At 40.9% G+C, this 17,358-nt stretch overlaps 1 protein-coding gene across 1 annotated transcript; it reads left to right on the top strand.

Moving 5' to 3' along the window:
* The first annotated feature begins 5,710 nt into the window (after positions 1-5,710).
* On the top strand, positions 5,711-15,375 carry LOC114033729 (elongation factor 1-alpha-like). Its single transcript, XM_027849379.1, is given in 7 exon segments — positions 5,711-5,720; positions 10,782-10,845; positions 11,152-11,279; positions 12,169-12,303; positions 12,306-12,357; positions 13,822-14,058; positions 15,231-15,375. Coding segments are annotated over 7 exon segments (771 nt in total).
* The last annotated feature ends 1,983 nt before the right edge of the window (positions 15,376-17,358 follow it).

Here is a 17,358-nt window from a genome sequence, read left to right as displayed (position 1 = left end):
AGATTTGAATTTAGGATGACAAATATTTCTGACTTCAGGCCCGGCACTCTATACACTATGGAGCCTCCTAGCTGACCCTATCACTGTAGTAAACAGAAAAACTGGAGTTTTTGACTCAGGTGCTCAGACTAATTCCAGACTCCACTCTCCGTGCTATCATGAGTAAGAGAAATTTGACTTTTCTTGTTCTTTTGCATAGCAATTCATGCTATACAAAAACAGAACAGTCAGTGCTTCGGGAGGTAATGGGTCTCCAGAAAGTCTCCCTTTATGGTTGAAGTTACTTCGATTACACTTCACTCTTCCTCACCCCTCAAAAATCCAAGTCTTGTCAATTCCACCTTTGGTAGCATCTCTCCCATCCATCCCCAGCTCTGCCCTCACAAGGCCACCCGCTCGTTCACATCCTAATTACCTTTCACCTGGTTTACTACATGAGTCTCCCAAATGGCCTCTATGCCTCCAGCCTCTGCTCTCTCTCAAAATCTCTCTCACATAGCTGTCAAAATGGTACCCCTAAAGCCCAGATCTGAGTCTGTTCACCTTTCTGCTCAAAAATCTCCAGCTCCCTATTGCTTTAGGATAAACAGCAATTTCCTCTGCTTACTATTTAAAGCCCTTCACAATCTGGTCCCAACCTATCTTTCCAGACTGAGTTTTTTATTACTGTCTCTCATGCACTGTACTCTACATTCCAGACAAATTAGACTACCTGAGGTTCCCTGGGCACAGCATCTCATTTCCTGCCTGGGTGCCTTTGAATAGAATACCTGCCTCCTATTCCTGGAATGCTTTCCCCTCTTCCTCCCACTTTTGCAATTCCTGGCTCCCTCCAAGGCTCACCACAAATGTCACCTCCTGCACTGGGCTTTTCCTGACTCTTCATCCCCCTCTGATATTTGTGCTCCCTCTCCCCTCCCATAATTGCTTGTTTTACTTTATATATATTCTGCATTTACTTATGTATGTACTTATGTATGTGCATATTATTTTCTCCCATAAATTTTAAATTCCTTGAGGGCGAGGAACATTTTGTTTTTGTCTGTGTCCCCAGCAGTAAATATGGTGCCTGACACACAGTAGGTGCCTAATAAATGTTAATTGAGTTGAATTGAATTTCAAGTGATGATTAGGAATAGCTTGAGGTCCTTCTCTGCATCCCTTGAGATCTTTGAAGTCTGCTATGAATCCTTTTAGCCATGTTAATAAGTTCTTTGATCTAAATTAAGAATAATAGTTAAATTTAAATAGCATTTGCTATGTAGCAAGCACTGTGCTAAGCACTTTACAATTATTATCTTGTGCCAAGTACTTACAATTTTTATCTCATTTGATCACCCAACAACTCTGGGAGGTAGGTGCTATATTATCCCTATTTTACAAATGAAGAAACTGAGGCAAACAGAGGTTACGTGACTTGCTCAGGGTCACACAGCAAGTAAGTGTCTGAGGTCAGATTTGAACTCAGGTCTTCCTGATTCGAGGTCTAACCAAAGTTTCCATCACAGGGGACTAGTTGTACTGAGCTGTCAAATACATTAAGTGGATCAGTGAACAATGAGTGGGGAAAGATGCTTTTGGGCCACCATTTTCCTCTGGCCTTTAACATGCTGAAAAATGACACATCATGGGATCTCTCTATGGCCAGAAGTCACCTCTGCACCCCAGACAGTGCCAATAGGCAAAACTACACAAGAAGCTGACCAAAGGGACTGTGGCCAGTGTCCCCCTTAAAAAATGGCTTTCCTTGGCTGGCAGCTTCCAGGCAGAGCCTTATTGACCCTGTTTACAGATTATTTATATTACAGATTTATATTATATTTATACTTATAGATTGGCTTATAGCCAAGAAGGATTTGATCTTGGAAGCTCCTACATGGTGTGTGGACAGAGTGCTAGGCCTGGAATCAGGAAGACCCAAGTTCAAATCCTCAGACACCAGCTGTGTGACTTGGGGCAAACCATTTAACCTCAGTTTCCTCATTTGTAAAATAGGGATATTAATAGCACCTACCTCTGGGGGCTTTCGTGAGGATCAACTGAAATAATATTTGTAAAGCATTTAGCAAAGTGTCTGGCACATAGTAAATGCTACAAAAATGCTAACTGTCACTATTAAATCCTCAGACATTTCCTCAAAGTATGTCTCGGTCAGTATCTCTGTGAACCCTTACCTGTCCAAATGTAAGCGTTTCTCCTTAGCTTTTAAAACTCTTCACAACCTGGCCCCAATTTACCTTCCTAGCCTTAGTAAACATTACTTCCTCTAGAGTCTAACCCAGAGGGTCCATTTGCTATTTCTCACACATGACATGACATTCCATTTATCTCTGCACCTTTGCAATGTGGGTTCTCTCCATGCCTGGGTTACACTCTCACCTCTCTCACGTCCACCTCTTGGAATATATTTCTCCCTTCAAAACTCAGCTCAGGGACACACAGGCAAGAACTAAGCTTGGATTGGAGAGCAGGTCTTCTAACTCAAAATCCATCATCCTTCCTGCTTTCCTGTGCTGCTTCTCTGCCTAGGTTGTTGCAAGGCCAGTTTTTAGTTCTTTGAATTTGAGAAGGCTCCCTACAACACAATTTCCTTAAATAGAGGAGAGGCTTATGTGTACGAAGAGGGAAGAAACTTTTTTTTAATATGCTATGGTATTGTTCAAGAGGTGTGTTCTTCAAAACTTGAAAGTCACTTTCCACAGCAGATAGAGCCCTGGAGTTGGAATCCAGAAGACCTGAGTTAAAATCCAGCATCAGATACTGATTAGCTATGTAAACCTGGTTAAGTCACTCTGCCTCAGTTTCCTCATCTGTTAAATAAGGATAAATAATAACACCTAACCCCAAGATCGTTGTGAGAATAGAATCAAATAATTGTAGTTAAGCACTTTGCACATCTTAAAGTGCTATATAAATGCTGGCTATGTCATCATCATTCTTATTATTTCAATATTTTTAAGTCAAAGTGACTTCTTAAGATTTAGTCATGAGTAATATACAATCATAACAGGATTGATATTAAGAACAAATTTAAGGATTTTAAGTTTATTATATTTATTATAAGATTATAAGTTTAAGGATATAAATTTAAAATGATTGAAATGCAAACAAGAAAGGAAAATTTATCTGTAATCTCCTGAAGGGTAAAAGAAAAGATAGAAAGAGAAGGGCTTCATTAGACTTTCAAATTAATATAGCAGGAATATTTGTAGAATTATAGCTCTTTGGTAATGAAGGGAGGCCTCAGTTTCCTAGTCTGTAAAATGAATGAGTTAAACTCAGAGCTGGAGTTGAGCCAGAAGGTGCCTCAGAGACTATTATGATTCCCTATGATTCTCTATGATCTCTCTCAGTTCCCTAGAGGAGGTGAAAAAATGGAGCTGGGTAGAAAGGAGGCCTCTCACTTCTATGACTGAAACTATGTAATTACACGGAAAAGGGAGTTCACTGACCCTAATCCTACTCCCAACTAATTCTAAGGAAATCTTAGGAAGGTCAAGAAACTTTCAGGAAAAAGTTACCCTTATTGTTCTTAGGTGAGTTCTTTCTTCCTGTTCTCCCTGGGCTCCACAGATCAATCTTCTACATATTTTCCATATATTTCCATATATTTCTTCTATATATTTTAGTGATGAGAGTTGAAGCTAGGATTGTATTAGCCTTCTAAGCTCGAATACTTATCTGATTTTTTTTTCCTATGTGTTTGGAGGTCCCATTACTTATCAAAAGCATTTTTGAACATCAGCAAATTGGAGTAAATTTTTGAGGGGTTCTAACCCTTCTTTTTCTATTTTGCCAATGCAATCCCTAAGGTAGACCAGGAAGCAATCAGAATAGGCAAGAAAATAAGTCATGTTGGACAATCTTATTATTCTGTGTTGTACAATCCATTTTGTAAAGTGCTTTCATTTAAGTGTATACTGTAGTGCATTTGGTCTTAAATTTTAACAAAAAAAAAAGTTTTGATGTGGTATAGTGACAGACAGTGTGATATCAATTAATGGAATTTTGGACAAGGGATCAAGAAGATCTAGGTTTGAAACCTGCCTTAGATACTAACTGACTGTGTGACCCTGGGCAAGCCACTTAGTCTCTCCGAGCCTCTATTAGAGTTAGTGACCTCTAAGGTTCCTTCTAATTCTATGATCCTGTGTGTAAACTGGCCCCCAGCCCAAATAAAATCTCCTTTCCTATTCCCTTAAGACTTTTTTGATTATCAACAAGAGAAATCATACTTTATCACTCTCCTTGCATTCTACAAACTAGAGACACTGGTCTACTTGCTGTTCTAACATGAGACCCCCAGATTAAGCTCAAATCCTACCTTCTACAAGAAGCCATCCCCATTCCTCCACTGCTAGTACCTTGCCTACGGGGGATTACTCTCTCTGTCTGTCTAGATAGATAGATAGATAGATGTGTGTATGTATATATATCTAAATATATGTATACACACATGCACATATGTATACATATGTGTGTATATGTGTATGCACACATACATGTATGTATTATATGTCACATATACAATATTATGTTACATTAATATATTATATAATATATAATCTATTTTATAATATGTAATGTTATAAGTGTTATGTAGTATAATTATATAGTATATACTACATCTACTATAATATGTATTCTATATAGTAAATGGGAGGTTTAAATATATATATGTATATACACATACATACATACATGTGAGCAAGCGTGTATGCTTACTTGTTTTCTTGTTTCAATTAGAACATGGGCTTTTTAAGGACAAAGATGTGCTTTTTGGTTTTCTTTGTATTTCCAGGCTCAGCAAAAGGTTTGGTACCTAGTAAGTGCCTAATAGATGCTTGTTGTGGATGATGATAATGATGGTGAAGGCGATGATGAGGCTGCTTTCATAGCTAAGAACAAAAACAATGATAAATAAGACAACTACTATTAAGGGGCTTTCTTTTGTCTTCATCAACCCTCACTTGTTCCTAGCACATAGTGGTGCTTAATGTTTGTAGGATTGAGTGGCAATCCAGAAGGGCTGATAAGAGTCTAGGTATCTGTGTGTAGCCTAGCACAGTCTAATCTGCTGTTGGCATTGTCTGTTGAATGAATTACAGTAAAGATAGAGTACTGTAACCACTGTTCACGCTTCAGCAACAGCTCCTAAGAACCTCTCCTCTGGGGACATTTTGCTGCAGCAGCCGAGCTCCCTGGTGAAGCTCAGTCCCGCTGCAATTTACCTGTGTAATTCCTGTCTTCCTCTGTTCCTGCCACATTTTATAAATACGGCAATAATCATGAATGGCGGGGGGGAGGGGCAGAGAAGGGATGGAAGCTTGGTTGTCACTTCCGTAGAACGTGAGGTCGATCCATCTGTCAAGCAGCTGTTTACCCAGTGAGCCCTTTTCAGATTAGGTCATTTGTCCCGAACTTTCCTGTGATGACTTGGAATAAACTCAGGGCAGAATGAAAGGAGGGACGTTGAAGACCTAAGCTTGAGAAACCTACAGAATTTTGGAAAGTGAGAGGTAGGGAGCAAGGAACTTCCTCTAGAGAGACGACTTGGTAAGCACTTCATGACTGTAGAGGCTGCCTTCAAATGGGGATGTCCCCAGGTCACAGAGCCTGGACTCAACCTAGGGGTGTTCCTGACTCTGAGGCCCACTCTTGCTATCTGTCTGCAGTGCCACCTGGTGTGTGGGTACGTGTGTGCGCCCGCATGCGCGCATGTAAGATTATGTCCACCTTAAAATGGATTTTGCTTTTTAGTCTATTGTATGAACTAAAAGTATGAGAAAAGAAAATCAACTTGGAAGGTGAATTTGTGTACAGATGTATCATTTCTATATAAGTGTGCCTCCTGAATAACATATATACCCCCATATTATATATACATATACACACACATATATGTATTGTGTATGTATGTATGTATGCATTGTGTATATGTATACATAGGTATACAGGTATAAGGACTGGATCTGTGATCTCACTGCTATAGGGAATTTCCTGTAAGGAACTTCTACCATTTCTGGTTGGCACCTTTTCTGCAACTTATAGCTTTAGAGAAATGCCTATATCAATGAGAGGTAAAGTGACATGTCTAGGGCCACACCGCCAGTATGAACCCATATCTTTGTGGCTACAGGGCCAGTTCCCTATACCATGTTGCCTCTTAGCATAACGCCCGCACACACATACATATATACATACATATATATATATAATACACATTATCCACTATTTATGGATTATTGATTAGCATTTTTAGAATTTGTATTTCCCATTAGTAAGCCATGCCCATTCCCATCCCAGGTATGCCTAAAATGCAGCCAACAAGCCCATCCTGGCTGAGTAACAACATTAATACCATTGTCTTCTCTGTGCATTCCATCTGCAGTGGCCTAAACGATCTGATTTTATTTTAACTGCTTGAAGCTTATATTACAGCCATTGCAGATTTCATTTCTAAATCCAAACCATTTCATTCCAGGAACACTGATGACCTTAAATTTATGAGTGGTAAATACTGTTTCTAATAAAATGATAATGAATCACCAGTTTCCATCCAATTTGTAAATAATAGGAATATTTCCCTAACAACAGCCAATTACACCAAAGAAGGAAATCCATTCTATCGAGAACATTTACCCTTCAGCTTTTTTCAATGTCAGAAAACCTCTTAGCTCCGATTATTCCGTCAGCCTCAAGTCAGCAAAGACCACAGAGATTGTTGTTAAATGGTGCAAGGGGAAGAGCCAGAATAATAACCCTAAATGAGATGACGGGCTATCTCAGAAGATGCACAGCCAAGGAACCTAATCTCAGTTCTCTCAAGGTTCACTACTTTGGGCAATTCACAATTGCCCTCTGTGCCTAAGGCTGTGTCAATTCAATGAAATTAAATGCTAGTAGCATTTATTAGGGCAGCTAAGTGGCACAGTGGTTAGAGTATTGAGCCTAGAGTCAGAAAGACTCATCTTTCCAAGTTCAAATCTGGCCTCAGACACTTACTAGCTGTGTGACCCCACGCAAATCACTTAACCCTGTTTGCCTCAGTTCCTCATCTGTAAAATGAGCTGGAGAAGGAAATGGCAAACCACTCCAGCATCTGCCAAGGAAACCCCAAATGGGGTCACAGTGACTGAAACAACTAAACAACAAAAAACATAGCTCTTGTATGTCTGCGCTCACTAAGGTACAACAACCTAATGTAGGGAGGTTGGGAAGGGAAGAGAAGGGAAAAGGGAAAGGAAATGTAACAGCATCAGAGCTGGAAGGGACCTTATAGGCCTTTAAGATTAACTCCCCCTCCTTTTTTTTTTTAAACAGATGAGGAAATTGAGACCCAGAGAGATTAAGTCCTAGGTCACACAGGAAGTAACAGAGTCAAGATAGATTTTCATGGAATGAATTTGGAAACTGTTCCCTCATCACCTCTGACCTGTACCACAATGGATACCTGTATAGTATACAGTAGGTGCTAAATCAAATTGGCTTTTGCCTTTCTTTGTATCCCCAGCACCTAGCTTGCAATAATCGCTTAATAAGTGCTTGTTGAATGACTGACATTGTGTGTGTGCATGTAGGCATTTCTCAAAGTTCCCATTCTTGAAGTTCCAAGACTTTCTAACCAACCAACTTGTCCTTCCATCTCAAGAGCCCGCACACTGGATATTCACATCAGAAGCAACTGACATCATTGCCCTTTGACAAATTTCTCACAAATTCTAGTTGTTTTTAGCTCCATTTTTAGTCTTCATACTTACCATAAACACTCCAAGGGGCTAGTCTGTAAAGCGGGCTGTAGAGGAAAGGGAAGAAGGGGCATTGGGAGGGTGAGATCTATTCCTAGATAATTCAAAGAAAGAACATAGGAAGGACAGAAGGAAGAAGTCAAGAGGGAGAGGAGAAAGCCAATAGAACGGAAGCCAAAAAAACAACTTTAATGTTAACCATAATGGTATTTCAAATGTATAAAGAGGCCAATTATAAGGATGTCAAAATCTACAAATAGAATGTCAGTAAAATGTAAGTCCCTTGAGGACAGAGATGGTTTTGTTTTTGTCTTTGTATCTCCAGAGCCTAACACAGTGTTGCTATTACATAATAGACCCTTATGAAGTGTTGAATTTAACTTATTTTGCCTTCTTAATATTTCTAAGAGTGGGAAGGGGAAAATAATATTCTCCCAATGTTACATTTCAGGGTGTTTCAAAAAGTTTGATTGGTCAACACATAGCCATAATGTTTGCCATTTACAGAGTAAGTCTTGGTTAGCTTTGTTGTTTAGTCATTTTTCAGTCATATCCAAATCTTCATGACCTCATTTGGGATTTTCTTGGCAAAAAACCTGGAGTGATTTGCCATATCCTTCTCCAGTTCATTTTACTGATGAGGAACTGAAGAGAACAGAGTTAAGTGACTTGCCCAAGGTAATATAACTAGTAATTGTCTGAGATGAGATTTGAACTCAGGAAGAGCTGTCTTCCGAACTCCAAGCCCAGAATCCCCTGAACTACCTATCTACCCATCTTGATTAGATTAAATCAATTCAATTCAACAAATATTTGTTAAGCACCCACTACTGCAAACATTGTTTTCTGCTAAGGATACAAAAAAAAAAGAAAGAAAAAGAACAGTCCTTGACTTAAAGGAGCCCCCTGACACAGAGTTAAAGAGAAAAGTTCTATGTACATAATGGGATTCAAAATACTCATCTATACATCTATCTTCTTGAAAAGCTAAAGTATCATAAGATTTAGAATGGTAAAAGGACCTTGGAGATGATTTCATCTGACCTCTTCATGTTTTATAGATGACAAAATGGAACCCCAGATGAATGTTAAAGAGAGCTAGGGATTTCAAGAAATAGAGGTTAGGAGAAAGACCATTCCAGGCAAGGAGGCACATTGTGCTGGAATTTCATCTAAGGGGAACAGCAAGGTGATATGTGCAGTAAAGCAAACAATTCAGACCAATGACTATGACTCCCAAGCCAGTGCTGTTTGCCCCAAGGTAGCAACGAACAGTCAAGGAAAAATAGGTGGAGGTGCTCTCCTGACAGAGTCCTTCTACTCTTTCAAAGAGGAATAAGAAGAATCATTCTAGGCTTTTGAGAGTATGCAAAAATTCTGCAATTAATCCAGCTGAAAAAGTCTTTAGACCTCAACTAAGGTTTCAAAAGACAGCAAGACCTTTTTATTGGAAAAGGCTAAAATAAAACCATAGAATATTAGCTAGATGGGGAATTCAAAATCATCCATTCCAGAGGTTTTTAACTTGGGCTTCACAGACTTTTTTAAAAAAGGGGTTTTTAAAAATAATTATTTCAATATAATTTATTTTCTTTGTAATGTTATATATTCTATTTTGCTAATTTAAAAATATAATTCTGAGAAAAGGGCCATAGACTTCATCAAAATGACAAAGGAGTCCATGACACAAAAAAGTTTAAGAACTGATGATCTAGTCCAACAGAGGACTAAACCAAGGTTGGGGTGGGGAAGGATTTGCCCAAAATCATAGAGCTAATAAACAGAGGATGAAGATATTTTCCTATCACTTAATTTCTTAATTATAAAATAGGGATTGTAGCACCTATTTCAAGGATTGTTATGAGGATCAAATGAGATAACATTTGTGAAATTCTTAGAATAGTATCTGGCACTTAATAAATATTTATTCCCTTCCCTATAAATGTGTGTTCATAATTACATACTTGTATATATGTATGTATGTATATATACATAAACATGTATGTGTTCGTATGTATATAAAATATATATTATATATAATGTATTATGTTATATATTACATTTCTGTTCAATCGTTTTAGTTGTATCTGACTCTTTGTGACCCCTTTTGGGATTTTCTTGGCAAAGATACTGGAGTGGTTTGCTATTTCTTTATTCAGCTCATTTTATAGATGAGGAAGTTGAGGCAAACACAGTTAGGTGATTTGCCCAGGGTCACACAACTAGCAAGTGTTTGAGGCCTGATTTGAATTCAGGAATATGAGTCTTCCTGGCTTTAGGCCTGGTGCTCTATCTACTATGCCACCTAACAGCCACATATTTATATATGTAATATATCACATAATATTCATTTGAATAAATTATGATATATATAATGTATAGGGGTAGGTATAACAATTTCATATGTGTGTGTGTGTGTGTGTGTGTGTGTGTATATATATGTATATATATATGTATATGGTTGGGTACAACACTGAGGAGATCACTCTCCTTCAGGAGAGGGCCTTGGAGCTGAATACTGAAGGAAGTGAGTGATTTTAGGGAGGGAGAACATTCTAGGAATGGAGGACAGGACAGCATCTGTGGAGGCATGGAGGCAGAAGATAGAATGTGTTATAAAGGGAACAGCAAGCAGACCAGTCTGACTGAACTTGAGAGTACACCACTGGGAGTAACATGCAAACCCTCTGGAAAGATACACTACAGACAGATTGTGAAGGACTTTAAATGCCAAAAGTAGAGTTTGTATTTTACGCTAAAGGCAATGGGGAGCTACTGTTTTCAAAATCTCAATTTGGAGGATGGTCTTTTCAAGCCCTTTCACTCCAAGATATGAGACTTCCATTCAGACTTGGGTATTGCCAGTTAATCAATGATCAAGAATAACAATTAATCACCTGACCGAGCTTAAAATCTGAGTTTTAACTTTTTAATAGCTTCCCTACTTAATTACCTTGTAAAATGGTGGCCTCACCCAGGGTGGAAATGAGGAATTGGGGAGACTTTGGGCTTATAAAACTGCTCTGTCTGCAGCTGCCTCCATCAACCTCCTGGAAATTGCTTGGGTTCTGGCATCATTCCCTTTTTTTCTTACGAGGTGAGTAGTGGGCCTTGAACCAGGCAAGGCAGCTCAAGGTCAGCTTGGGGCAGTTGATTTCCACCCTTCCTCCTCATAATGCCCCCCTCTGATCCCCTTCTCCTGGGAGGCAGAATATTGGCTGTGTCCCATTTTTTTCTTGGAGACTTAAGGTCTGGAGAGAGACCCTGAGCTTGTGACCTGAACTGCAACTGAAAAGGAGCTGGGAAAGGTGTGGGAAGGCTCTCCTGTCTAGGCTCCACTCCCTACTCCTAAGTGAGCTCTACTGTAGACAGCCACTTAAAGAACCCTAAACTGGGGCAATAGGCAGGAAACTCACAGCAACATTGTGGTCACAGGCCTTGTGGACTCAGGGAAGTCCACCATCATGGGACCCCTCATCTACAAATGCTGGTGCATCAATAAAAGGATCATCCAGAAGTTTGAGAAGGAGGTGGCCTACATGAGGGGCCCTGCTAAATCAGGAGGTGGGGGCAGCAGCTTGAAATCTCATCCTGTGATGAATAAATTCAAAAATGACATGCTGACCTCGCTCAATATGCCTGCAATTTGACCCTGACTCTTTTTTTCATGTTAATCTTATTCCTAGCTAGATGTTGAAAGACTGTTTATGGTATTTGCTCCCAGGAAGGGCTGGCCACCCCTCCAGGAACTGGATATTCATAAACAGGAATACTCTCAAGGATAGTTTTGAGAGCAACTCCTTTCCCATAGATCACATATTTTTTGGTAAATTGCCTTCTTTGATAGAAGGAACTACTAAAAGCAGGTAGCCCCAAATTTATCTTTGGAGTCTCCACCAAAGTGCAGATGTGTAGCCCAGGATTTTCCCACTGGAACTCTGGAGGCTGAAAACCGGGACTCCCCAGCCCATGTGATCCAGGTGTAGATGGTTCCCCTGTTGGGGATGACTGATTGTGACAAGATTTGATACCGATTGAGACTTAAGTATGTTATTGTTATCTATTGGGACTTACTAACTCTAATTCTATTCTACTTGCTAATCTTGATCCTATTTTACTATTTTCATAATAAATACTTTTACTATATACTTACATATAAATCAAACTTGAGACTCTGTGTCATTTCTAAACCAATCTGAACCAAAACTAATTTAAGCTGCAGCAAATAAGGCCGATTAGCAATACACATCCTTAACCTCCCCTTCCAATCAGGCACTCATATGCTGGCATGGATGCAGGTGAAGGTGGTGGGGCAGAGGGGGAATGAGGGAGAAAGGGGACTCCATCCCAGGGCTATTGTACCGGTTGAGAAGCAATCTGTCCTTTCGAATTTGACTTTGTCTCTACCCACCCCTATTTCCTGCACAGATGGGGAAAGGCTCCTTCAAGTATGCCTGGGTCCTGGACAAGCTAAAGACAGAGCAGGAAAGGGACATCACCACTGACATTTCCCTGTGGAAATTCAAGGCTAGGAAATACTATATCATCATCATTGATGCCCTGGCCAAAGGAGCTTCAAGAACGTGATCATCAGCACCTCCCAGGTACTGTCATGCCTCCCTAGCCTCACTCACTTCCCATAAGCAGACCTGGCTCCCTATTCCAGCTCTCCCCAATAAGAGTCAAAGATCAAAAGAGCCCAAAGTGTTGATTGCAGCCCAAAAGCTGACTTTAAACTACACATTGAAGCATACTGTCCAAAATATGGAAAGTGGTACTTTCCTGTTGTACTCTGTTCTTGTCAAAACACCTCTGAGTATTGTAGTCAGTTCTGGATTACACATTTAAGAAAAGGTATCCTCTTACAGAGGAGGGGTACCAGGATGGAAAGAAGCTTTGAGAATTGGGTGAAGGAGCTGGGAATGTTTAGCCTAGAAATGAAAACAAAAACCAACGTAGTGTGCCTGGAAGAGACCTGAGGCCTGTTTTCAAGTATTTGAAGGGTTTTCATATGGAACAGGGATTAGATGTGTTCTGCTTGACTACAGAGAACATAACTAGTAGTGATAGGTAGACATTAACTGAGGCAGATTTAGACTTGGCATAAGAAAAAAATTTCCTAAAAATTAAGAACCATCTAAAAGTGAATTAGGCTGCTTGGGGAGGTGGTAGGTTCCTCATCCCTAAAGGATTTAGAGCTAGAAGGCACCTTGGAAGTCTTGGGTCCAAACTCCTCATTTTACAGATGAGGAAACTGACAAGTAATTTGTCCAGGATTGGCATAGTCAGTGTTTGAAGTGGGACCCAGGCCAGAATTGAACTCTCAGTTCCACAGTTCCTCTTTAAATGATTTGTTTAATGTGTTGTAGAGACGATTCTTGTTCCAGGTTAGGCTAGATTAGATAGAATCGTCCAGCTGGAGTAGGGCTCACCTATTCAGGGCTTTCTCAGTCAGCTGTCATGTGAAATATCTCTAGAATGGATTAGCACTCACCTGTCTCTTGGTCTCCTGGGCCATCACCAGTCTTCTTCATCTATGTCTTGCCACTGGACTCCAATGACACTGGAGGAGAGAGTGAGGCTGATGACTTTGCACAGCTCTGCCTCACTTAAATCCAATCCACTTGAGAATCATGACATCACCCTCCTGATGGCATTGGTCCTCTTCAAGAATGAAATATCAGCAACCACAATAACCTCTTGGTCTAGTGGAAATAGGAACTTCCTGGGAGATAAGTCAACCATTCCCTTTCCCTATCCAATGAGCCTTGCCTTGTAATAAAGATCAGAAAAAGAAGAAAAGCAATTCAGCAAAAGTTTAACCTGTCTGACAGCATAGGCATTTTTCCATACCCATAGTCTCCCACCTCTGCATTTGGAGGGAGGAGAATTCTCTCATTTCTTCTTGTTGCCAACCTTTGACTTCAATTTTCAGGGCCACCAAGGTCTTAAGTAGCAGTTTGGATTCCAGATCAGTTCCTGGTGCAGGTTTCAGTGTGAGTCCTATTCTCTTTCAGACTTCAGTCTACCTGTGATCCCTCAGCTTCACCTCATTTTTCCCTGTCCTGTACAGGTGGGCTGTATCAGGAGGAGTGGATGATGGGCAGACCGGGGAACATGCCCTGCTGGCCTGCATCCTGGGTGTGAAGCAGCTCATTATAGCCGTCAATAAAATGAATTTCACTGATCCCATTCCTACCCCCAATACAATGAAAAGCAATTTTTTGGAAATCACCAAGAAAGTAACCAATTATAGTAAGAAGACTGGCTATAATTCAGCTATGGCGTCTTTTGCATCCTCCTCAAGCTAGTATGAAGACAACAGCAAGGTGAGTGTCCTTGGAGTTGAGGTGGCATGTTAATGTAGCTGGTGGAAAGGGTCCCTGGGAAGTCAGCCTGATGAGGCTAAGGAATAAACGAACTCAGACTAGATCTGAGTTTGGAGACAAGAAATCTACCTTGTAAAGCTTTCAGAAACTTTAGAAAAGGCCTGCGACGCACAAATGGAGGTGGGTATTGCAGGGGGAAGGAATTATTAGTTCCAGTTCACCTTGGCTCATACTGCTATTCGTCCACACAGATGCCGTGGTTCATGGGGTGGAAGGTTGAAAGGAAGGAGGGCAACGCCAGTTGGGTCACTCTCCTTGAAGCCCTGGACTCTATCATCCCCAGCATCTCGATCTATCAGTAAACCTCTTTGGCTTCCTCTGCAGGATGTCTACAAGATCAGAGGTGAGTGGACAAGGAGGGAAGGAGAAAGTGGCACAAAGGTTCCCTTTGCCAGATGGGCAGGGCCTAGTAGAGAAGTGTTAGGAATTAGAAGGGAGAACTGCCTCATGCTCGAACATGGGAGCATCCTAAGAGGCAGGCAGCCTGGCACACTGACTAGTTATCACGACCTGGATCCAAGATCTCCTCTGTCACATACTGGCTCTGACTATGGGCACGTAACTTAACCTTTTAGTACCTCAGACAATAAATTGCAGGAGAATTGCTGGTCTGAATCAGGGGCATTTCCAATCCACAAATTACCCACATGGATAAAATCCCAAATCTGAACCAAATGAAAATACAAATTCAATAAGGAATAATTCAATAAAGGTGACGGCTGGTTCTGGAACACTTGTACCTCCAACCCCTTTTTTAAGGTAAGCTTTACCCTTTGACCTCTATTCAAGTTTGATTTCTTTAAAAAAGCCATAGTAGACTATTTCTTTAAGAAAGCCAGGCCACTCAGAAGAGTTTCTAGCATAAATCAGGTCAATACTCCCCCATTCCTAGTCTTCCACCACCCACGTCTCTAAACGTATTTAAAAATTAAAAAAAGGGCCTGCCTATTTTCCATATTCTTAAGGAGAGAAAATAGAAATTGCAATACTTGAAGTAGCAATTTTGTTCCCTTTGTTGAAGTCCCTCCCAACTGGGACTGTTTCCTATCACTGGATTACTCAGGCTGACCTTTTTTTGTCCCTTGAGGTACAGTACCATGCCTGTGGCATGGGATATCAGCTTCTTGAAGGCAGGCATGGTAGTAACAGTCGCCCCTAGCAATGTCACCATAGAGGCTGTGGAGATGCTTATAAGGCTGTGTCCAAGGCCCCACCTGGTGACATCAGTTTCAATGTAAAGAATGTGTATCTATTGTCAACCTGAATTTAAGAGAAAATAGCCGATATAGCAAAATGGAGGTCTTTAAGCAGGGCAAGTGAGTTGTAACTCGAGGTGGCAATATAGCAAGTGCTGGGGTACCCTAGGAGGAGGCTGGAAACAGGGTTTATATAAGGTACTAAGGCAAGGGGAATGACCAACCTGCAATTGGGAGGGGTTAAGTAGAGGGACTGGCCAGGGTGCAGGTGGGAGAGGTTTAGGCAGAGGGACTGGCCAGGGTACAGGTGGGAGAGATTGGGGGTGGTGTCTCACAGTTCCACAAAGTAAGTTGTTACGCATGACAAGCAGAAGTCCATAGAGAAAACTTGAGAATCTCTGGAGGGGGAGAGTTTGGGACATTTACGAAATTAGTCAGAGGCTGGGAGTGATAATGTCTGGTCAGTCTCAGGCAATTCATGGGTCTGGGAATGGGGGCAAGGTCAGATTCTGGGGCAATGTGATTGGAGACAGCAAGAATGAACCCCCTAGGGAGGCTGGCAACTTCCTGGCACAGGTGAAGCAAGGAGGGATGGAGGAAGCAAAATCAAGAGAACTCAGCAGCCATCTAGTTCAACCCATAGCTGAGCAAGGACTCTCCTTTAAAATCTAGCTGACAAGCAGTCATCCTGCCTTTGCACAGCTACCTTCAACGAGAGGGAAGCCAAGACCTCCTGTGATGTCCATTTCACTTTTGTATAGCTTTGGTTATTACATTTAGGGGTTGATGTTAGGAGAAAAAAATTAACTCCTTGTCCTTATAACTTCGACCCATGCCTTCTCATTCTGCCTTCTGGGGGTGAGCAGAATAAATTTAATCTCTTCCACATGCCAACTGTTCACATACTTGGAAGACAGAGTTGCCTTTTCTCCAGACTAACAGTCCTGAGTTCCCACCCGGTGGAGATAGGACTCTCTACAGAGGGGATAGTAGAAGACCAAGGAGGGGGCACCTTTCTCAGTTCAAGTCACAGGGGAATTATAACTCCAGAGAGAGAATAAGGGAGCCCACTTGTTGCCTATTGTGCTAGATTCTCTCATTGCCCTGGGAGAATGAAAGGAGCTTGCAAACCTTTCACCAAGGCCTGTGGCTCTCCACAATCTGATCCACCCTAGCTTTCTAGTCTGTCTTTCACTATTGCCTCTTGGAACCTGCCAAAGTGAACTTCTCATTTGTGCTGCTTGTGTAATGACAACTAGCATTTATACAGTACTTACTATGTGCCAGGCACTGGCAAAATACTTTACAAATGGCTCATTTGAGCTTCTCAACAGCCCTGGGAGGTAGATATTATTATTATCTTCACTTTATAGTGGAGGAACCTGGTGTTCAGTTACTTGCCCAATGTCCCACAGGAGGTAAGGTGGATTTGAACTCAGGTCTTCTTGACTTTAGTTCTAGTGTTCCATCCACCATGTACCTATCTCTTCTCTTAGGTACTGAGGGATTTAAAGATAAAAAAGATAGAATCCTTGTCTAGTCCACATTAATTGAACATTTACTGTAGCAGACACTAGTCATTTGTCAGACATTTCTAGCAGCATGGTATTCAGAAGAGTGGCCATGTATAATGAAGAAGACCATTTCCTGCTCTTCAATTTATTCTATTTTCTTTTCAAATAATCATTCTAAATTATCCAGGTCAGATTTAGGCTGACTGTGCTCCAGGACTGGGCAGCTAGGTGGCACAGTGGATAGAGTACTGAGCCTGGAATCAGGAAAACCTGAGTTCAGATCCAGCCTCAGACACTCATTAGCTGTGTGACTCTGGGCTAGTCACTTAACCCTGTTTGCCTCAATTTCCAAATTTGTAAAATGAGCTGGAGAAGGAAATAGCAAACCACTCCAGTATCTTTGCCAAGAAAACTCCAAATAGGGTCACAAAGAGTCAGACAAGACTGAAAATAACTGAACAACAAAAAAAGTTCTACAGGGCTAGACTACCTCATGGCCCATGTCTTGTAA

This window comes from Vombatus ursinus, unplaced genomic scaffold (genome assembly GCF_900497805.2).
Source record: "Vombatus ursinus unplaced genomic scaffold, bare-nosed wombat genome assembly UNPS02007344.1, whole genome shotgun sequence".
In the NCBI taxonomy this organism is placed as follows: domain Eukaryota; kingdom Metazoa; phylum Chordata; class Mammalia; order Diprotodontia; family Vombatidae; genus Vombatus; species Vombatus ursinus.
This window is presented reverse-complemented; position numbering and strand designations above follow the sequence as displayed.